This window comes from Myotis myotis, unplaced genomic scaffold (assembly GCF_014108235.1).
Source record: "Myotis myotis isolate mMyoMyo1 unplaced genomic scaffold, mMyoMyo1.p scaffold_m19_p_3, whole genome shotgun sequence".
In the NCBI taxonomy this organism is placed as follows: Eukaryota; Metazoa; Chordata; class Mammalia; order Chiroptera; family Vespertilionidae; genus Myotis; species Myotis myotis.
In genome coordinates this window covers 133,048,026-133,071,490 of record NW_023416335.1, presented here as the reverse complement: position 1 = coordinate 133,071,490, position 23,465 = coordinate 133,048,026, and the positions used below count along the sequence as shown (strand labels likewise).

At 34.3% G+C, this 23,465-nt stretch overlaps 1 protein-coding gene across 1 annotated transcript; it reads left to right on the top strand.

Annotated features, from left to right (window-relative positions):
• Positions 1–18: 18 nt before the first annotated feature.
• ALX1 (ALX homeobox 1) lies at positions 19–22,631 on the top strand. Its single transcript, XM_036300400.1, has 4 exons — positions 19–301; positions 3,074–3,378; positions 6,323–6,451; positions 22,006–22,631. The coding sequence occupies exons 1-4, from the start codon at positions 76–78 to the stop codon at positions 22,324–22,326; spliced, it is 981 nt and encodes a 326-aa protein (XP_036156293.1). The 5' UTR covers positions 19–75; the 3' UTR covers positions 22,327–22,631.
• The last annotated feature ends 834 nt before the right edge of the window (positions 22,632–23,465 follow it).

The window sequence follows — 23,465 nt, the reverse complement described above, 5'->3', positions numbered from 1 at the left end:
TCCCGCCCGCCCCTTCCCTCCCCCAGCGCTCTCCAGCCTCCGCGCCCCTGGAGCCCCGAGACAGCTACCGGGATTATGGAGTTTCTGAGCGAGAAGTTTGCCCTCAAGAGCCCGCAGAGTAAAAACAGTGACTTCTACATGGGCGCGGGAGGCGCGTTGGAGCACGTTATGGAGACGCTGGACAATGAGTCCTTTTACAGCAAAGCCGCGGCGGGCAAATGCGTGCAGGCCTTCGGGCCCCTGCCCCGCGCCGAGCATCACGTGCGCCTGGAGAGGACCTCGCCCTGTCAGGACGGCAGCGGTGAGTCGGCAGCCCCAGCCCCAGCCCCAGCCCCAGTCGCGGTAGCCCATGTGCAAATCCGAAGTTCGGGGGACCCATCGGGACAGTGAAGGAGGAAGGGAAGGGAAGGGAAGCGGGAGGGCGGAGGGGGGCAGAGCAACGCTGCGGGTATCGGGAAGCGGTGCTTGGCTGCCGGCGACTTGGGAGGGCAACGGGAGGAGTGGGCACCGCCGTGCCTCCGCGGCTCCCCTTTGGCTGCGCAGTGTTGTCCCCTGCGGGTCCCGATTCTCTGAACCCAGGTCCAGGCGTAAACCGATCGGGCGGTAAATAAAGCGTAATTGAGTCAAGACAGCGCGCTTCCTCTGCTGGCCCGCCGCGCCGCCCGGCAGCGGGAGCTGAAATCCATCACAGCTCGTTAGAGGATGTCACTGTCGTCACAAATGAGAACACTCTGAACTCCTTTAGATGAAAAACCTTTTTTTTTTTTTTTTTTAATTTTCCCCCAAGACATAGCGATATCTTTCTGTGCGAAGCTGGAGAGTTGCTAGATTAGCTTGTGTGAATTTGTAATTTCTGCTTCTTTGGGTTTGCAATACAACTCAAATTTCTGAAGAACAGTCACTTTAAATAGCTTCGGGCAAAGGACCCCCAGTATAATCACTCACTCCGGAATTGTGCATGGTGCAGTTTTCTGACTCCACGTTAAAAGTCACAGCAGAAGCTTTCGGAATGCTTCTGGGTGAAATCTTCAACTTTGAATGGCCAAGTCTCTCAAAGTCAAAATGTTATCAAAACAAACCATCTTTCTATCTTGTAACCCAATACAAACCTATTTTTTCTCAGAGCGCGACAGCTCAATCAAGTTTACAATTCCAAGAGGACTTTTCCTTATCATTGTATATATTCCACAGTTAAGCTGTAAGGAGCGGGTTGCTTTAAAACAACAAACGAATTAAGTGTGAAATATTTACAACAAGCCTCCTGCCCCCTGTTTTAATGGAGGTTGAAGATCTGGCAAGCACTGGCTCATAGTAGCTCCTTTTCCAAATGCTTTGTACACAGTACCTATTTTATTCAATGTTGCAAGTTTCTTTTGACTTGCAACGTTAAACCAAAAATAAAGGCGAAAGCGATAGAGAAAATCAGTTAATCATTTTGGTCATTTATTTAGAAAGACACATCAATTACTTTTTATTTTTAATACACTAAATGTTTGGCTTTCTGGATGTATTTTCAGATTGCAGTATCTTTAGATGTTTGGAATTCCTAGGTTTCTACGTAAGAACGGGCAAGATTTTGTTTTTAAATGGTTCTGTAATGCCCTGTGCTGACTGCTGGATAGAACTCAATCATAATATTTTAAATTGTCGGGAATCCACAATAAGAAGAGAAATAGGTTATTTTTGATGCTTTACCGACCTTTAAACGAACATCACACTCCTAGGACTAGTTTTACTGTGAAAGAAGTAAGGGTACATAGGCAGCAGTCCGCTACCTTTAGGAAAGTTCAGTCTTTCTCCTGAGATGCCCTTAGTTTCAGGACTGCTTCCCCTCCCCCTATCGCTAATTACCGCAGTTCCCCATTTAACTCTGTCCGCAGGGACAAAACCGAATTGTTCATCAGTCATGGCTCTTCTTTATATTTAGTTTTACATCACATCTTCTTTTGCACAAAAGTTATTTGGCATTTCAATGATATAGGCATTAAAGTTCAATATGTTGGTAAAATGATTAAAGCAGTTGTAAAAATACATTGTGAGAGATCATTTAAATACAGACAAAAGCAGAAAAAATTATGACAGTTCATTGGAAATTATTGTTCTGGCTGGGTTGAATTTACTTTTCAAAAAATGCCTCCCATTTTATTATGTGCATTAATTGCATTTGTGTGTGTGTGTGGCAACACATGATACATTTTTTGTTTTATAACATACCCTAAGCATACAACCAAATCTGGAGGAAATCACTGAAATTAAAACATCCCTAAACAAAATGCCAGCTGTAATTCTTTGTAATCTTTTAATAGATAGTTTAATTGCTATGCTTTATTAGAGGTAAAAATAAAGCTTTCTACCTTAAAACATATTTTATGAGTTAAGAATAAATATGGCCTATTTAGCAAGAACTGTAAACAAATTTATAAACTGAAGGAGTCTACTTCAGTTTTCTATGGTAAACACTTTCAGAAACTAATATAACATCATTTTTTAAAATTTAATTTTTTGAAAAAAATTAAAGTGCAGACATGAATATACAGTTGAAATATTCAAAATATAGTAGAAACAACACCACGTGGGAAATCTATAGCTTTTGTGTGGAGGAGGAAGATAACTTTTGGAAAGAGTTTGGATTTTGGTTTACAGATATTTAAATTTGAAATGTCTTTCTTGGGCCATGTAAGTAGCTTAATTTTAATTTTGTCTGCTGTGAATAAATATATGACTTATATTAAATTTGATTCAGTTTTCAAAAATTATGCTCACTTAGGCTTTTTAAAATCTGGAGCACTTTTAATTTGACTGCCTTAATTTGATTATAAATTATGTGCATAACATTGCATTAGTCCTGTAGAACTATGAATTTGGGCAAATTATATGAGTTCCATGTACACATTTTAAAATGGCTTTAAACCTGCCCAAAGTGGATTAATACTTGTACCTAATGTGATGATTGAATTAATACTGGCACAATAAATCATTAGCAGACCATTTTCCTGATGCTCTAAATTACAACTTAAGTCCTTCATCTAAATGTTTCACAATGTTGAGAACTGTTGTTTTCCCTTGGTTACAGTGAACTATGGGATCACTAAAGTAGAAGGACAGCCACTTCACACTGAACTAAATAGAGCTATGGACAACTGTAACAGTCTCCGGATGTCTCCCGTGAAAGGGATGCCAGAGAAGGGAGAACTGGATGAACTTGGGGATAAATGTGACAGCAACGTATCCAGCAGTAAGAAGCGGAGACACCGGACCACCTTCACCAGCTTGCAGCTGGAGGAGCTGGAGAAGGTCTTTCAGAAAACTCATTACCCAGATGTGTACGTCAGAGAACAACTTGCTCTGAGGACAGAGCTCACTGAGGCCAGGGTCCAGGTAGGAGCCATATGATGGCCTTGGGTGGGTGCTGGTGGGTATAGGTAGGTAGTGTTAGAACACTTCAATAGTTGCATTTGCCACAAAGGAACTATTTAAAGATGTAGAACAATGTTATGTATGTAGATCTGCTAAAATTTCTTTTTACTTGCAAAGAATGTAACAACTTACATAAAAACATAAAAAAGAATACTTGAGTTATATAGGCATAAAACCATCGATTATTTAAAGAACTGAATATCTTATACCTCTGATTTCAAAAATTAATTTTAAAAGTCAAAAGATAGAACCATAGTTATTCACTTATTAATGCATGTGTTTTATTTTGTTTTTCTATTTTATCAGCTATTGAGCTTTGTTTTAAGGTTATACACCAGGTATTGACAAGTTATTTGTATAATGGCCTATAAATATATAATTTTATTGAGGTTAAGGTAATAATAACACAAAGAAAAAAAGAAACAATCTCATAAATTCCCAATTGTTATGTAAAGCAAATCTATTTTTATTATACATAATTAAAGAAAGATCATATAACTCATTTTCAATTTTAGCACCTTAGTAGTTGCCAGTGATGTCATTCCATTCAATATTTTAAATATAGATAACTTATATAGTTTTTGCAGAGGCAATAGAAATAATGATCATACAGTAATTTAAAAATATGTAGTGAATTATAAGTTGTATTCAAATGATCAAATTGGATGATTTAATATACTATATTTGTAATCATTTGAAAAGGAAAAATTATACTGGATAAAATTTTATCCTCTTAGGCATTTTTTATTTTTATTAGAGTTGATATTCTTACACTACATTTTATTAGGTTCCAAATAACAATCATTTGGGAGAAGGACCTTTTTCCTTGGCATGCTTTTATTACTCTAAATAGGAAACTATTGAATTTTGCAGTTCCCATAAACTACAGAATAAATGAATGAGTGAAAACTTTTGTGCTTAGTGGAGTAAGTATTTATTCTGAAGATTAAGCCATCGTTAAGGCCTTTACATCATTAAACACAACATCTGGTGGTGCAGGGGTAACAAGCAGCAGGTTTTTTTCTGTAGTTGTGGAAGCAAATGGTTACTTTATCTTAGTTCAGGAAGTAGGTATATAGAAAGTTGATGCTAACGAAAAGTTTTAGAATTGTCAAGTGTTAACAGGAGCCTGCATGTGTTCCTTTTTCCTGGTACCCACATATTTAAATTAGTTATACTTGTAAGCATAGAAAAATGTGTTTGCATACAGAGGGGTCAGCTGTGTACACTGCATATTTCCCCCTTAGCATTTCATCAAGCCCTGATTCATTTTTTGTCTAAGAACATGCACAGAGAGCCAGCCTGAACCTAATTTACACAGGTTGTTTTCTTTCCTGCTTTTCACATCAGAGTGGTTATTGGCATCCATTTTAAGGAGATTGTCAAGGTCTTTTCTTAGTGAAAAACACACACACAAAAACACACCTTACTACTAAATTCCCTTAGTATGCTCTTGGTGCCTATCTGTGGAGACAGCAAGGAATTACATTTTGTTTGGTTTGGTTGTTGATGTTGTCTTGAGTCTGGGCGTAATGGATAACACACATTGGCCAGCAGTGTTGTAAGAAACCACACTGAACAGGTAACTCCCTTTGCCTTGTTTTAATTGCTGAAAACTCTTCCGAAGTGCCATCTTAAATCTGTGATATATGTTTACATATTAAACTGAGTATTCAAATGTTTCCATAAGTGTGATTATAATTGAATTTGCAAAAGAATAAAACTTTCGAGTAATTTTAATAAAAGGCTTTTTACAACTTACATTTTTATATTTGATTTCTAGCTTCTTTCCTAAATATTTTATATTCTGAACATACTTGTGTAAAGACTAAAGAGTTCCTGGAAGCTGCTTGTGTCATGTCTACTCAAAAATATCAATTTATACATATTTAAGATGCTTTTCTATATCTCCCTTTAATACATGAAAACATTAAAATGAAAATTCTGAAGAGTGATAAGTATGAATTAGTGAATATTGAACCCTCTGTAGAAAATGGTTGTTGCAATAGTATTGTTAGTATGAGAATGTAGTGACCCTGTAGAGGTCCCACTAACTCATAGATTTCTTCACACTTGGTTATATCTGCTCTATTTCTTTTATTATTTATTACCTGTAAGTCATTTACATTGGAGAATAATTTTGATGATGGCTGAATATTTTTTATAAGAGAAGATAAATGTTATAAGTGGTATGATGTAATAAACACATTTGTTTATTTTAAAACCATAATTGTACTTCAGATGATTCCATTTTACTTTTTGTCTCTATCATGCTCAGTATTATATCTAATCTTAATATTTTATGTTTCTATATAATCATGATATTTCTGCTGATGCCATCTATTTTTTGATGAAGTCTTTATATTTAAATTTTTTCTAAGAGTATGTAAGTATGGGTATAATCAAGAAAAGTCTTCACTTTATGAAATGCTTTAAAGATAGTTGTTTTGATAGACCCAGATATTCATTTGGTTATAAATTGGCTGGGTTAATGTCATGTGCATACCCCCCCCCCCAATTATAAAGTCATGAACATCTCTCAAACTTGCAGCATTCTCTGAGAGGAGGATATCTATGATAATTTGGAGATATAAGGAGTCTTCAGGATCATATACTCTAAATCCTTTTTATTTTCCATAACTGAAAAAACAGAGGCTCAAACATATTAAATAAATGTTTTTAAAGTATTTTGTCTTTTTATGTTAATTTATAGTGCCTCATGGTTATACCACTTATCTAAAAGTAAAATAGAAAGCAAAATTTGTGGATTTTTTTTTTCTGATAAAAATTTCTTTTATTAGTAATTGTATTGACCTGATTTACCTTTCTGATTTGAATTATTTTAACATCACATTTATATTATCAAGTATTCTTTAGCTAAAATTCTACTTCTTTGAAAAATTAGGTTTGGTTTCAAAATCGAAGGGCCAAGTGGAGGAAAAGAGAACGCTATGGCCAAATACAACAAGCTAAAAGCCATTTTGCTGCCACCTATGATATATCAGTTTTGCCCAGGACTGACAGCTATCCTCAGGTATGATAAACTGTGGAATACTGATCAAGAAAAATACATGCGGTGTGTATATTATTAAAAGAGCTAGTATAGGCTTTATTATATCTAATATAAAGGTTTGGAATGAGAATTTTAAACTCCAGGAGACTTTTTTTCATGTTGTTAAATTTTACTAAAATATTTATTTTGTTACTATTTTTCCTACAGAGCCATTCATTTAACAATATTTCAGGGTCTCTTCCTTGTTATACAATGCAACACCTGAAGTAGCATCATTCAATTGTATATGTCTGCTAATTACTCTGCATTTTAATTATTCAAAATCATTTCCCTTGTTTATTTCAAAAATATACTGACTATTGTTTGGCATGCTATCTCTGTTGATAATGTTTCAAGAGTCAGTCCTACACAACCTAGTGTCAAATGTAGTATATGAAGCCTGCATTCCACTTAAAATAATCTTTTTTCCAATATTGTCTTTTTAGCTTTGAAGTTGCCCATTGTTTGAAGGAAACATTTAGTCCTTTGTTTCTTAACATGCATGTAGAATTAGGACTGAATATAATTTAAAAAATTTTTATCATGTAAAAAAGTGCTTCCCTTTATAATGAGAGTTCTCATTTTAAAGACTAGAAATTATTTTTTCATCTTTTTTTTTAAATTTAGAGGGTTTTTTTTCTTATCCATACTTTGTAATGCATGTAAGTAAAAAATATTCTTACCTTTCTAAATGAGTATTACTTTATCCTAACACTGAATTATTCAGAACTGTATTTGGTACATGATTGACACATATTATAAGGAACAAGCCATCTGTTATTTACTTCCTTTTTGTTTAATTATATGCACTGTAAGAGACCACTTAGATAACAAATATGTAACGTGTATATTGGTGGAATACCTTGATGGTCCAGTAACAAAATCGTCACAGCCTCAAACTTACTTAAGGTACTCATTTTCTTCAACTATAAATTCATACCCTTTCAGTCCTCTATTTTTCTACTATCCTTATGTCCTGATGCCTTTTTGACCCTTAACAACCTATCTTGAGACCTTCACTCCTCCAGATAAATTCACCAAATTTATTCGTGTAACATTATACATGTACAAGAGCCTTAGAGATCATTTTATTCTGCTTCTTCATTTTAGAAGTTAGGAAAGCAGGCCAGGCGAGCTAAGGAATTGTCTGTGATCATACAAGCAGCTCCTTACAGGCCAGTCTCTAAGGGAGGCAATGGCTCAGCCTTGTACTGCAGTTTGCTAGTAGCTTTGGAATAAATGCCACACCTGCCATGAGAAGAATTGTGTTTTCTCTTACTTTTAAAAATGTATCTTAAAGCAGTTCCCTTACTTCTTCCTTCTGTTTAAAAGCGTGTATACACTCCTGGTTACTTATCATCATAGGGCTGATGAAATGTTATGCACCAGACATTTTTGAGTGTCCTAGTTGAGTTCTAAGCAGAGGCCTAAGGGGCTCTTTCCCCTAGGCTACAAGCTCCCTGAGAACAGGCACTGCAGTGTTCTCCTCTTGTTATATGACTATAGCCCTTACTCTCTGAGGCACTGCTCTAACCAGGGTGTGTATATTAACTCATTTAACCCCCACAGCAACCTTATGTGGTTTGCATTATTATTTATCCCCATGTCTCCTGTGAGGAAACTGAGGCACAGAGAGGGGAGGGATATACTCACCTCCACTGGTGGTGAAGCCCTGATTTGACCAGAGGCATTCTGGCTCCCAAGGGCAAGAACTTGACTGTCAATATAGACTGTCTCAGCAAGTATGTTTGAATGATTGCAGGGTTAGCAAATTAATACCAAAGGAGCATACAGCTTAAGCTGTTTATTCGAATTTGCACTTTAGGGGAGGAGCGAATGTATTCACAACCAGTGAAATAACAATAAAAAATAATAGACATAGCATATATTTTATTTTATTTTTTAAATATATTTTATTAATTTTTTACAGAGAGAAAGGGAGAGGGATAGAGAGTTAGAAACATTGATGAGAGAGAAACATTGATACACCTTACGGTGTATGTGCCTGCAACCAAGGTACATGCCCTCAACCAGAATCAAACCTGGGACCCGTGAGTCCACAGGCCAACGCTCCACCCACTGAGCCAAACCGGTTAGGGCGACATAGCATATATTTTATATAATTTTTACTATTAGAGGCGATATTTGACTATGAGGACTTTAGAAATAAGTCACATATTAGGAACTCTTTTCAAATGCACTTTAAACAGTCTGATAAGTTTATTCCACAATAGTTGACTATGTATTTTTTATGCCTTATTATTTCAATTGTCATTCCTTTTCTTGTAAACCCCATTTTTTACTTTGTTCCTTGCTATTGGTTGCATTATCTCTAACTCCCCTTTCGTCTTCAGTGTAGCCTAAAGCATTAATTATAGTGCCTGGGACCAATTAACCTCTTTATAGTGGCTTAATATTACTTAACATACTCTGACTAGATGCCCTTTTTCCTAGGATTATCATGCCATTATGTTACTGTGCTGCATAGCTTTAGATATTAACAATTAGCGGAATGAGGCAACCCAGCAGCTCAAGCAGGAAAGAAAATGGTATGAATTATACATCTGAGTCTTTTACACTCTAGCAAAGGAGTAATTTAAAATTTTCCCTCACGAGTCATGGGAATTTCACACTAATTCTCCCTGTGGCTTCTCCATGCTGTATGTACATTGGTGATACCACCTCATAATTTAAGTATGGAAGCACGGAGATCAGATGTGGAAGTTATTTTGACAGTGCAACTTGTCAACAATAACTAACATCAATACTATAACATCCATAGTGCTTTTCTACCCTGGGAAGTCATGTAATGTTTGCTTGCCAGAAATTCTGAAATCAAGTGTCTTCCACTCCCCCACTGTAAGGGGAAATTTTGTTTTAACTTTAAAATATGGGGTTTACTTTTTAGTTTGTTTGAAAAAAGAATTATGACAGTACCATGTCTCCAAGCGTCAGCCTAAAGGAAACTTTTTTTTTTTAATCTTGTGGCTTGAAGATAGAAATGTATAATGGCAAAAATAGAAACCGAAATAGAACGCAACAGCTCAGTGCAATAAAACTTTGAATTTGGTTACTGTTACTAATTATAGAAAAAAGTTATTAATTATAAAAACAGTTGGAAAATAGAAAATGTTGGAGGCAGGACAGAAACAAAGAATTAGCAATTTGGCAAGAAAGCAAAGGCATGCACAGAGATACACGAAAAACAGAGATGGCTTAGAAAGGTCTTCTCAAGCCTGCCCAGTGATCTTACTTAGCATAAAGGTATCCATATATAACATATAATATGATTACTTAGGAATAATAATTAATATTTTCTAAAGTGTTCTTAATACTTTGTTTCCAGGGGTCTCCATTGCACTATAGTAACAACAGCCATAACAGTAAGAGAAAGTAACTGCCGGCTGAGGGCTTATTTCAGCCCAACTTCCTTCCTGTAGCCATTAATCACTGAACCTGAACCCAGGATCTCTGAGTGGGAGTCCAGGGTACCTTATGTGACATTATCTCTATAGTGTATCATTGAGCAATGAAATAGTTAAGTTTTGACCCTAAAACGTTGAATTACCTTGGGAAGCAAAAATGCTTCTATTTCAAACATATAAAATAAGGACATAAAGCATTAAAAAATGTAGACACTGTTAGACTGTTTTCATATATTATTTTTCTTCAGCTCACTCATATCTGATAGTAAACAAATAAGGAAGTGAGTGGTGAGATATCAGTAGTAAAATAATTTAATGTGGTACTGAAAATAGCATTAAAAAAAAACACTTTAGCTCACAATATTAGCTGCCATTCAACAATACTATGATTTAGATAAGTTAAACTACTTGATGTTCTCCAAAACGTGATATTTTTAAAAACTGTTTCATTGCTTGTGCTGAATTTGTCCCCTCTCTCTTGAATTCCCTTCCCCTCACCTAACCCCTTTTCCTTCATGAAACCTTTTCCCAGTCCTCCTTTAATCAGCACATCACTTTCTCCATGACTGTGATGGGCTGTATACAGTGTCTGCCAGCCAGTTTACTATATATATATAAAGTTTTTTAAAAGATGACTCAATTCTTACCTTTGTATCACCACAGTATAAAGCAAATTATACAGGGGTGAATAAAAGTGGGGTTACAGTTGTAATACAAATAAATAATAACTAATAAATAACAATACAAGAACAAACTCATTCACATACAAATGTAAACCTACATTTGCCCACTCTTGTATATACACCGAATAGATGTGGACAAAGTATTGATTCACTTCAATATTTTTTTCAGGAGTACATTATAAACCTAAAATTATTCAATTTTCAGTACCACAGTTGATTTCTGAATCTCTGCTATTAACCAGCTCTGTGGTCTTAGGCAATTAGCTTTTCCTTTTTTATCTCAATTTCCTCCTCTGCTAAAAGGAATAGACTAGAAAGATTTTGCTGAAACCTTTCAAGTCAATTATTTTTTCCAAAGTTTTTTGCATTTTATCCAGTAAATATAGTATGTGTGGTACTGTTGTATGCATGGGGGTTATACAAATGAGCCAGACCAATTTTCCTGCTTTGTGGACAAATTAAGAACTAGGTTACTCATTTATATATGGAATCTAATGAACAAAATAAACTGATGAACGAAATAGGAACAGAGGTATGGATACATGGAACAGACTGAGAGCTGTCAGAGCAGAGGAGGACTGGATGAAAGAAGGTGAAGGGATTAGCTAAAGAATACATATATGCACACCCCATAGACACAGACTACAGTGTGGTGATGGCCAGAGGGGAGCTGGCGGGGACTGGGTGGAGGTCGGCAAAGAGGGTGATGGGGACATCATAATAGTGTCAACAATAAAAATAATGATACCCTCAAAAAAGAACTAAGTGATATTTGTACCAAATTCTGCAAATGCTTCTTGATGCAAATTAGACCCAACAACCAAAAATACCTTTGCCCTTCAATTGAAAATGCACGAAAGCATCTATCAATATTAGATTCTAATTTGTTTGTAATTTATCAAAACCAAAGCATTTAAAAAATTATTTTGGTGATTAAAATATTTAGTTAAAGTATAAAAATCTCTGGAAGGTTATAACTAGCCTTCATTCTTACAAGGAACCCTAATTTTATGTCCTTAGATTTACTTTGGATTGTATTAACTTGATCATTTACTAGTGGGGTAACTTTTGAGAAGTCTCTTTACTTCCTTAATTTTCAGATTCTTTATTGTAAAATGGAAGCATTGTGAGTGCTAGAGTTGGTCGTTATGGTGGTGTAGATGCTGATGAACATCATTATAAAGCTTTTTCTTTTATTGAGAGGAATAGGTTGATTTCTAAACAGCCTACTGAGCTAAATCCTGAGACTTGAGGAGGGCCAGGTGTGAATGTAGGACTATGGGCCTCACAGTCAGGGAGTGGTGAGTTCAAATCCTGACGATGCCAGGTTAATATGTTTTGGAGCTTTCCCCAAATGAATTAACTTCAAGGAATGTTTCTCCTCATTCATCAGATGGGGATAAAGTTCTTATAATCTTTGAGAAGATTAAACAAAACAATGCATGCAAATTACTTAGAACATTGCCTAGTACATAATGAGTGCTCAATAAATAGTAACCATTCTATAATAGCCATTAGTTATTATTATCTTTTCCTACAGTAGAGAGGAAAAGTAAGTGTTTTGAATGTTCTCTTATGCTGCATGTTGTAGCATTTAAACTAATTCAGTCGGTGAGTAAATTTACTATTTAGGGATCTAGGGGAAAACCAAATTCAGTTTAACATTATTTTTTCTTTAAATTTAGATAACGAAGTCTGGTGACTTTAGGAAAGTTTGAGCATATTCTTCTTCTTCCAAAATATTTTCATCAAAAATTTTAAAGAAGGCATGGAAGTTTTTCCCAAGAAACATTTTAATGAGGTTTTACTTAGTACATAGTGAAAATGATAACTAAATCTATACTAAAAAAATTACAAACATTCATGCACAGTATCTTGTTTTCTGATGTTTAATTGATGACCTTATAAATATATGCCCCTTTGAGTTTGAACATACCAAGAGTTGGATTCCAGTTATAGGCAATTTGTACTCATTGTGGTAATTTAAAACACAAATTAAGGTTGTATAACATTTCTAGTTTAGCAAATTCTAATTCAAACATTGTAAATGATGCAATTTCAAAAGGAAATAATAAAAAACAAAAAAGAAACAATGAAAGGGAATAATAAAGCAATAAGATAGTGATTGTGAGGATATTGTTCACCCTATCCTCTTCTATCACCATTTTCTGTACTAATCTTAAAGTTTACAGTTACTTAAGCTAAATGAGGAATAAGGAACTTCCCTCCTTAAACAACTGTGCTGTAGCAATTTGGTATCTGGATCAGTTTTTAACCTTTGGAGAAAGTCTCACAATTTTATCATTGTTTTTTTCTATATTTTCCAAATATTTAAAGTAAACAATCCAATAAACTTTGAAAAATGTTAGTAATATAATTATACTTGATGTGTGATATAATGAATAGTCTCATATATATGAAACAACCAGTGCAATGGTTATGTAATTATACAGTGAAACTCCCTTTATGAATGGAGGGACAAAAATGTTAGCATCATTAGGTCCACAAGTCATATTGATATTGTACAATTTCTCACTGATTAAGAGCACCAATATTTAAAGTCATACAAGGAATATGATATGATAGTCTATTACTCAAATAAATATATATAATTGATAAAGTTGATTTAATTAAATATATGCAAGCTTTATATAAATATATAAATAATATTTCATATAGAGGTGTATATATATTAAAAGTAAATTATATGTAGCATGAAGCAGATTTTGTCAATATCAATTTGCTGAAGATGCAGCTAGACACAAATGGTGAATAACTTTTATTTTGTTGAAAATACATATAAAGAGATAAAGAATGTCCTCCAAAAGAAGTAATGTGCATTCATGTTCTAGATTATGAAAATAGATTTAGTTCTTTAAAATATTTAATATTCAAGTTTACTGTGATTTAATGACATATCTATAATTATAACTTAGCTAATTTTTTGTTGTTGTTGTTGCTTTTAATAGGTGGCCACTGTTAAAGCATTACATTTAACTTAATTGGTCATAAGTATTATATATATTTCTTTAATTTTTTCCAATTGTACTTGACATTCAATAATATTTTGTATTAGTTTCAGATGTACATTATTTTATATATTAAGAGGAAAGAGTAAATAAAAAATTGAGTAGATTACCAAAATAAATAAGGAATGTAAAAATAGATTTTAAAGAGTGCCAGTGTTTCTTATACACATGAAACTACCGTACAGGAGACTAGAGAAGAACCAGGGGGAAAGTAAGCCATGAAAGCCTGGGAAGTCTATGAGAACAGACCTGTGGGTTAAAACTTGCAGTTCACACTATTATTGTTAGCCAATAACAATAAGGTTAGTGAACCTCATGAAAAACTTTAATCCAGAATTTTTTCTGTGCCATATTGATTAAGCCTCATGTTTCTGTGGGCTCTCTTTTCTATTCCAAATCATGGAGCATTAAAATAGAAAAGAAAATTTGCACAAAGTCACACTTGATTTAAAAATCACAAAAATTAAATTTCAGTTTTGTAGTTAACACAAGTACACAATACCTATAATTTATGACTTTATTCAGGATTTTAAGAATAAATTCAAAGTTCATGTTTGACATAAATCTTAGACATTTCTAAGATTTGAACTATTCTGTGCAAATGAAAGTATTTGCATATTTGATTTATATTAATAGAAAACTTACTTCATATTTTAATCTCTGTTTCTTATTATTGTGAACTTATTTTTTTAAATACATATTTTATTGATTTTTTACAGAGAGGAAAGGAGAGGGATAGAGAATTAGAAACATCAATCAGCTGCCTCCTGCACACCCCCTACTGGGGATGTGCCTGCAACCAAGATACATGCCCTAGACTGGAATCGAACCTGGGACCCTTCAGTCCTCAGGCCGACGCTCTATCCACCGAGCCAAACCAGTCAGGGCTGAACTTAATTTTTAAAATATTTTTATTGATTTCAGAGAGGAAGGAAGAGGGAGAGATAGAAACATCAATGATGAGAGAATTATCAATAGGCTGCCTCCTGCAGGCCCTCCCACCTGAAGCCTCCAACCTCAGCATGTGCCCTGATAGGGAATCGAACCATTACCTCCTTGTTCATAGGTCAGCTCTCAATCACTGAGCCATGCCGGCTGGGTGTGAACTTAATTTTAATTGGGCAATTGTGTCATCAAAAATGAATCAGGTCCTGATAAATCAGCAATGGTTATCATGCATGTATTAAAATACAAGTAAAGGAATGTGAAAAAATAATTGAAAAATACTTTATAACTTTTGCTGGATAATAATAAATAAAATAGAAAATGCTAAGTGCTATGATTTTATGATCTCTTTAAGTTAGTTGAGCTGAAAAGTTTTATTTTAAGGAATATAGGGTATACTTTCTTACAATTTTTTAAATAATTATTATACAATTTGTGAACACATCCAGAACTAAAGGAAAAGGAAAAAAAATGTCTTTAATGTTTCTTATATACTTGACTTGGTATTTCAAATATTATTTGAATAATACAAAATTTAAACATGTTTATATGATGTCCTTCTGAAAATTTCCAGACATTAACATTGCTTATGAAACTTAGTGCCTGTATTTTTGTACTAAGAAAAGATATATGCTTTCATTTTTCTGTAAAGCAATTTTTTTCTCAGAGTATTGGTTTAATATAACCGTTATATAACAATGATTTTTTTAAATGGAAAATGCATTCTTTCTTGTTCCAAATCTCTGTCCATATTTGTAAGGTGAAATTTCATTTTAAAAATCTAAATAGCAATCAGTATTTAATATGTGATTCTTTTTTGATGAATTGATTTCTAATCACTTCAGCTTAATAATACTATATGCTGATAATATATACGTTTGGAATTTTTAAAATGTAAATGATTTCCAAAAAAGTTAATATATTAATTTTTCTTTGGCCAAATGACACCTAATAAGTAGGCACTAATGAAAGTGCAACCTCATTTCTATCTTAGATAGTACCTCAACAAGATCAATCGATCTTTTTACTGTGATTTATTGTAGTTGGGACTTTTTCCCAGATGGACAAAGCCTCAATGTGTGTGATTCACTGGTAGCAAACTCCCTACTTAGAAAAACACTTAATTCCTTCTCCCTGCCAGCAACCTACTGATGTAGTTACTAGAAAAGTTAATGGGACCCTAAAGTTAGTCAACAGCTAAAAATATCTGCAAGTTACCAAACATATGATTCTTATTAATATTTTACCACCCTACATTTTAAAGGAAGTGATAGGCTAGTAAATAATGTAATAGCCTCTTAAAAAATTGAACTGGTTTTGTAAAAAGTGTTGTTTATATTTTTTAAAGAGACCATAAAAAAAATCCGGTAAATTATATGGTGATAATGTGGTAATAAATCTGTATAGTAAGTATTAAATGATATGCAGAGTAATCAATAAATGTAAACATTCTGTCAATGATGAAAAACCAAAATCAACTTTTGTATTTTAATGCAAATAAGCTGTTGCTATATTAGCATCACAAATACCTCTTTGTGAATCCCTGATTTCTGATCTTTTAAGTTAACCTTTAACAGGGAAGCATGTGGTTATTTGATGTGAGGGTAGTGTGTGTGTAGTAGCATGACGTGTGTATGTGGTATGCGTGATTATGTGTGTACATATGGATTTTGGTAGCAGGTAGGAGCAGCCTATATATACAGAGGAGAAGTATGGTTAGATGAAATTATTTTAGTAGACAAATATTGGTTTTAGAGATGCTTTGAAATTAAAGAATGACTGTTAAATGTATATTTTCATGTTTATAAGTATCTCTATTAAATCCAGATTCAATTCCATAGGCTTCTGTCTTCTATATAGCACTAACATTAGTATATAGAATATATAATGCTGTCATGGAACTCTTTGATGTCTTTTACACATCATGATACTTTAAAATTAAGACAAAGACTAACAAGGTTTTTAAAAAGTATGAAAAAATACTCACAAAATCATCAAATATATTTGAAATATGCACCATGTTTAGCATACTAAAATTTTCTTTGTAGTTTTGGCTGTATAAGAATATATCTATATCAAGTTTCTAAGTGAAGGTAATTTCCATATCCATGGTTTACCATATTATTTTAATTCATGACAAATATATATCCACAGTGAAGAACTCTTAACATGTGTGTATTTTGTATGTGTAATATGCATGTATATATGAACCCTCTTCTTCCTACCTATAGCTTTTAATTTCTTAGAATGAAAATGAATGTTAAGTTAATTTGTTTTCAGTTTGGAAAGAATCAGACAAAAAGAATAACTTTCCTCCAAAATTCAAAGTCATGGAATAATTAAGTGTTAACTTTTTATTTGATTAGGAAAACATTAAGGGGCAAATAAATGTTCAAAGTGGTGTGTAGAAGTCAGCGGAACTTCCATTCATGCTAATGGGAGGCAGTTGGCTAAGTTCCCTGGACAGTGCTTTGAACATATTCCTAGAACTTTTAAAAACATTGCGAAGCACATTAAAACACGGAATGTTTTAAGATTCTTCACTCCTTTTAAACACAAAGAAGAAAAAGTGTGAAGGCAGGCAGTCTTTTTATTCTCCTCAGTACACATGAAAGAAGGATATTTAATAACGTTCTTTCTGGTTTAAAGCCCTTGACTATTATACAGTTAGAGGCCGACAGAAACACCCCAAAATTTATTTGGTGCTGGGCACTGCCATTGTAGGCGTCTGTGAAATAATCCAAAAGAGTAACAATTCTATATATTGAAAAAATATGCATTCAAAATGTAACAGAAAATGTAGTATTTTTTATAATGAGTCAGAGAGTGAGATTTTTGTATGGCTTTTCTGTTGACAAATATGTATAAACAGTTTTAGAGAATATGACTTGTAGACCTAGCACATAGCTTTAGAAGGACCACTTACAGGAGTATACAATTGGTGGAGGCATTGGACAGCCATAGATTGAGACCACCTTGACAACGGATTTCGTAAACCACAAGATCACACAACTTTGTAGTTAAATATTGCCTTTAAATATTAACAAAAGTAGATATTCTGGAACAGTGATGCTACCTGCCAGGTTCCCCTATAGTGGTGTTCAGACAACTTCTAGAAAATGGTATTCTGTTCCCAGGGCTGGATATTGATGTGGGTGAAGGGTGTTGACAGCCTCCAGCATATCTGGGGAATGTGACTGGAATGAGCAGTCTGGAAACCATGCATATGAGGAATGCTTAAAGAAGAGATACTTGCAATTGTGTAATAATTTTGTAGGATATTTGAAGGTTTTCATATGTGAAAAAGACACTACTTATTCTGTATCATTTTAAGGAACAGAAATAGAAGCGATAGAGGAAGATAACAGTTTGCTTTTTAAAATGTCTTTATTGATTAAGGTATTACATATGTGTCCTTATCACCCCATTACCCCCAAGGCCCCCGCCCAACTCATGCCCTCACCCCCCTGTTGTCTGTGTCCATTGGTTAGGCCTATATGCATGCATGCAAGTCCTTTGGTTATCTCTCCCCTTTACCCCCACTCCCCCTACCTTTCCTCTGAGGTTTGATGGTCTGATTGATGCTTCTCTGTCTCTGGATCTGTTTTTGTTCATCAGTTTATGTTGTTCATTATATTCCATAAATGAGTGAGATCATGTGATATTTACCTTTCTCTAACTGGCTTATTTCACTTAGCATAATGCTCTCCAGTTCCCGCCATGCTGTTGCAAATGGTAAGAATTCCTTCTTTTTTACCGCAGAGTAGTATTCCGTTGTGTAGATATACCACAGCTTTTTAATCCACTCATTTGCTGATGGGAACTCCCATTTGACCCAGTGATCCCACTTCTAGGAATATAGCCCAAGAAACTAGAAACACCAATCAGAAAGAATATATGCACCCCTATGTTCATAGCGGCACAATTCACCATAGCTAAGATTTGGAAACAGCTTGCTTTTTCATAGAGCTCTCCAAAAGGAAATGGAGTGTTTTTAAAACAGGTGAGCTTCTTGTCAATGGAAGTGAACATAATTAAAAGTGTAGGAGGGGTTTTTGCATGTGGAGAGAAGACTCTAACAGTGTTTCCCAAGCCTTGGTGATTTTCAGAATTGCATGTGTGTATTATGGCCTTTATTTTAACATAAGCCCCTTGAGCCACACCTTCTGCTTAATGAGCCAGAATCTCCAAGAAGATGCATCTATAATACAGAATAAGTATTTCATAGAGAGGGGAAAAAAAATCTACCCAGAGAAATAAAGTTAGCAAGGTGTAGGTATGTAATTTTATGATTTCTATTATGATAATAATTGTAGTATGGTGATTCTAGAGTTCAAATTATGAAACAAAATGTAGAACATTAGCATTAGCATGTGTTGCCCATAGAAGTTTGATTGCATCTGTAAGATGGATCAGTTCAAATTTCATGTTCTCAGAGTTTTTTCAATCACTTAATAAATTTGTATTCAGGGTTTATTACGTGTTGTGTTAGGCCTGACGATGAAGAAAGAGTCTAAGCAATCATTGAGGATTTTGCTTTCGGGGAGTAAGCCTAAGGACCCCCACAAAGTTAGGATTATGAATAAGTAAATAAGCAATTTTAACTTATAGAGTAATTTTTACATCATTGTAACATTGTTTACGATTTGCTGGGTTCAGATTTGATCTCCACCATTGGAGTCATTCAATCGTGGGTGAGATTCTTAAGTTCTCCATTTTATACGTTTACCTTCTGCTGAATGGGGATAGTAAAAGCTCACACCTTTTAGTGCGTTATAATAATTAGAAGTCTTCATAAAGCATTTAATATAATGTCTGACACATGGTAATTGATAATCATAAGCTCTCATGAGCCTCATTTCGATTATCTTACATCCAGAAGAAATGAAGCTTTAGAGGAAGGAAAACCTCAGTTCATTGGGGATATTAATTTTGTGACTTACACATAACTTTCAATATGAAAACCAACTAAATCCCTAAAGTGAAATGAAGACGTATCAGAAATTTTAAAATGAGAGCAAGACATGGGGGCTATGAGGGGAGACAGAGTCATGGAAACAGAACATATCAGTAAAAACGTGTGACACTATTGCCACCCATGCAAATTTATCTTCCCAAATCTAACTAAAAGCATTGTTGTGGTAGCTTGCTTTACCAATCTGCTCTGTTCCGAAAATATTTCTATACGCTAGAAGTTCTTTCACCAAAAGTAACATATTTAATTTGCCTAATCGTGTCTTATCAAAAATAAGAAGTTTTGATAAAAATAAAAACATTTGGTTCTCATGTCTTGGAAACTGGAGAATTTCTTTTCAACTTATAAGTAGTTCAATGTTAATTCCTTTAGGGAGAAAATACTCTCTTAATTTATATTCATAGATTACCTTCCTTGTCTTTACCTTTCTTATTTTCCCCTTTTTACCTAATTGGTAAATATATTTCTATGCATTTAGAATATGAGCAGATGCTTTTAAAAATAAATTCTAAACACTATGTATAGATTGACAAATCCTTTAACAAACATAAAATGTAAATAATCTTTCTCTGCCACTAGTTTGCCTTTCATTTACTTTTTCAAAAACAAGCAAGCAAGTTCACTTTCATTTCCTGAAAGCCCTTTTGTCAGACATGTGACTGTGGTTTTTTCAATGTAGCACAATGTTTGATTGAATGTCAGAGGAAAATCAACCAAATCAACTTAGAAGAGCTGGTTGGACAGGGTAATGACATCAACAGCCTCTCCTGTTGGTTTGAAATACATAATTCAGTAATCACTGGCATCAGTCATTACGTATTTTTCTAAAGTGGGATACATATCATAGAATGAGTCATAGTTGAAACAACATAGACCATGACGATGTAAGGATTAATAAAATATGCATATTATTATACATTTTTGTAGGTATATCTCATAGATTTGACATTTATAGCAGCTTACAAAGTATTCATATAAAGAACTATTATTAAAATATAACTAAAATAAGCATCTTGCCAATTGTTGCAGTCTCACCTAAGAGATGAAATCAGATGTTCAGTTTGAAACTGGCTATGAGGTCTTTCTTCTGTGACAGAGTAACTTCTCTGCCAGTGTGATCTAGAAGAGTCACTAACATATTTTCTACTTTTAATTGGAAGTAAGTTGTTTTAAAAAGTACAATTTAAGCTTGGGTGTTGTAAGACACACCAAATGCCAGATGTAGTAGACTGGAATCTTTGAGTAAAAATGAATACAAGAAAACATTGTAATTTATAATTCTAATTATCATGATTTTTTAAAAGAAAGCAGATGCGATAAATGTGTATATTGCTGCTGTGTTCTACTACACATCTATTGCAATAATGTTGTAAAAGGCATACAAAATTTAAATTTCATCTCCTAAGGCTGCATGTCTGCCACCCTACACCATTGCAACATTGCTCTTTCTGTTTTCCCTCAGTCCTTCCATTTGTCATGATTTTTCTCTGTGATCGTTGTGTTTCTACCTTTGTTTAAATATCTAGTCTTAATCTACTTTCTGTTGAAAATTTATATTATGCAAATTTGACTTAGGGTGTTTTTACATGCTCATAACTTTAGAGAAATTTGTGTTTGTTGGTCATATTGTACTAATTGTTTTCTGTAGAGATTTAATGATATGAAATGTGAATTTCTTGGGTACAAATTATAACCCAATTTTCAATCATAAATATGATGTTTGTTTTTTAGTACTTACATTATATTCAGATATTTTTGCTAATACTTGAATATTTGTCTCAGTTGCTTCCATTATTTGGTAATGGTCATGTTTTAGAATTCTAAATTTGTTTTACATGTCATACATCTGTTGTAACCTCACTATATCATATATGTCAAAGAATAAATGTTTAAAATATGTACTTATTTTTCATATTCACAGACCTATGTATTCAAGATGTTACGAAATGAAAGGCAATGAAAGGTTAAACATTTTCCAAAATCAGTTTGATCAAAAATATCTACAGAGCAAACAGCTTAATGTCAGCAATGGTTTCCAACAAAAACTGCCACACTGAGTCCAACGATGGAGCGTAAAAAATGAAATTGTGTCATTTGTTTAGAAATATGAAAACTATATTTAAACTTAAAACCACCTCTTAAACCGCTTTTCTAAGCACATGAATTGGTCATGAATCATGACTAAATCTTCCAGATTTCATTTTAAAAATTATGACTGTAAAAAGAATACTCAAGAGATTGACATGTTTTGAGAGTATTTCATGTGGTTAAGCATGTGGGTTTCGGTGATCTCTTACAGTAAAACAAATTGGAAGAATCTTTCAAATAATTATTTTTCAGTAATCACTTTACATACTCAGAACGTAATGACAGACCACCCATCAGGAGCAAACAATGAGCAGCTAACAAAATGTAGCGAATACAGGGTAACAAAAGCGAGGACGCGTAAATGTCATATTTGTTGTTTTCTATATTCCAGATTCAGAACAACTTGTGGGCAGGAAACGCGAGCGGAGGTTCTGTGGTCACGTCATGCATGGTGCCACGTGACACTTCCGCCTGTATGACACCTTACTCTCACTCGCCTAGGACAGACTCCACTTACACAGGGTTCTCAAACCACCAGAACCAGTTCGGCCACGTGCCCCTCAACAATTTTTTCACTGACTCTCTTCTGACGGGGGCTGCCAATGGACACGCATTTGAAACGAAGCCAGAGTTCGAGCGGAGGTCTTCCAGTATCGCAGTGCTTCGAATGAAAGCCAAGGAGCACACTGCCAATATTTCCTGGGCCATGTAACATACAGGACTCTTGTTTTTCTTTAAATGGAAAAGTCAAACATCCTTATTTCTCATATTTAAAGGATATCACAATAAGCTGCTGTGTGCGGAATTGCTAACGGTCAAGATATACAGTGAGACCAGCTTAAATGAATAGTTGTGATTATTTAACATTAAAATCTAAGAGTGGACATCGGAGGACTAAATAGGTTTACCATGCACCAGTCTCCACAAGCTCTGTCTTAGTAGTAACTTTCTTCCATTGTACAAATCGATGAAATATGGTCATGCAACCTTCTTAAAAGAATAAATGTATTAAATAAATTCCTCTGCTATAGATTGATTTATGTTAGTTCTGCACAACAAGAAATCCCTTGTAAAGTAATACCTGATAAAGGAAGAAATGCACTGGCGAGCCTGTCAGGATACCGAAGCTGTCAGGTAAATATTGAAGCAGGGTGTTTCGGGGAGTTAAATGCCATCTCTCCCTCTCTGGCTCCACGACACAATGGGCATATCCCTTGCTGCTGAGAATTTATCTTCAGGTCTCAAAGATTTTTTTTTTTTTTATCCCTAGATGCTTAGTTTCCAATCCATGCAAAAAGAACTCTTCTAAAACGACCAGCATTTGCATGAAATATTTGGGCATAGATTCCTGAAACCATGTGGCTAAAGGTGATAACTGAAATATTCTGGTGTGATTTAAAATATAGGTATGAGAACAGTTTTTTATAAATGCCATCTTTCGAATGAAAAAGTCAGCATGGACTCACAAGAAAAAAAAGGAAGTTACAAAACCTGCTGTTGCTTTTAAGTTAGAATTGTCAAACGGTATACACAAACGTATAATGAATGCACTAAAAGAAATGTATTCTGTGAAAGGGGTCGTGAATCCGAATTTATATTTACTTCATGTGCAAGTGCACTTGTGTCTGTATTTTTTGACATATAATCTGTACGCATTTTTGGCTACTGTGGTTTTGCATAGGGAATTAAAATGTCAGAAGACTCTCTAAAATTTCTGGTGGAAAAGGAGAAGGAAAATACATTGCATCTGGAAAATTGCTAACCCCGTTGATTTACTTCTCCTCCCTTTCCCCTGTCACATTCCAAGCTTTTTCAGATGAGTGAAATGTCAACCTCCTTGAAAGACTGAAG

Coding starts and splice junctions, on each gene's coding strand:
- ALX1 (XM_036300400.1), top strand. CDS start 76: ATGGAGTTTCTGAGCGAGAAGTTTGCCCTCAAGAGCCCGCAGAGTAAA. Junction 3,379..6,322: donor TCACTGAGGCCAGGGTCCAG/GTAGGAGCCATA, acceptor TTGAAAAATTAG/GTTTGGTTTCAAAATCGAAG. Junction 6,452..22,005: donor GGACTGACAGCTATCCTCAG/GTATGATAAACT, acceptor TCTATATTCCAG/ATTCAGAACAACTTGTGGGC.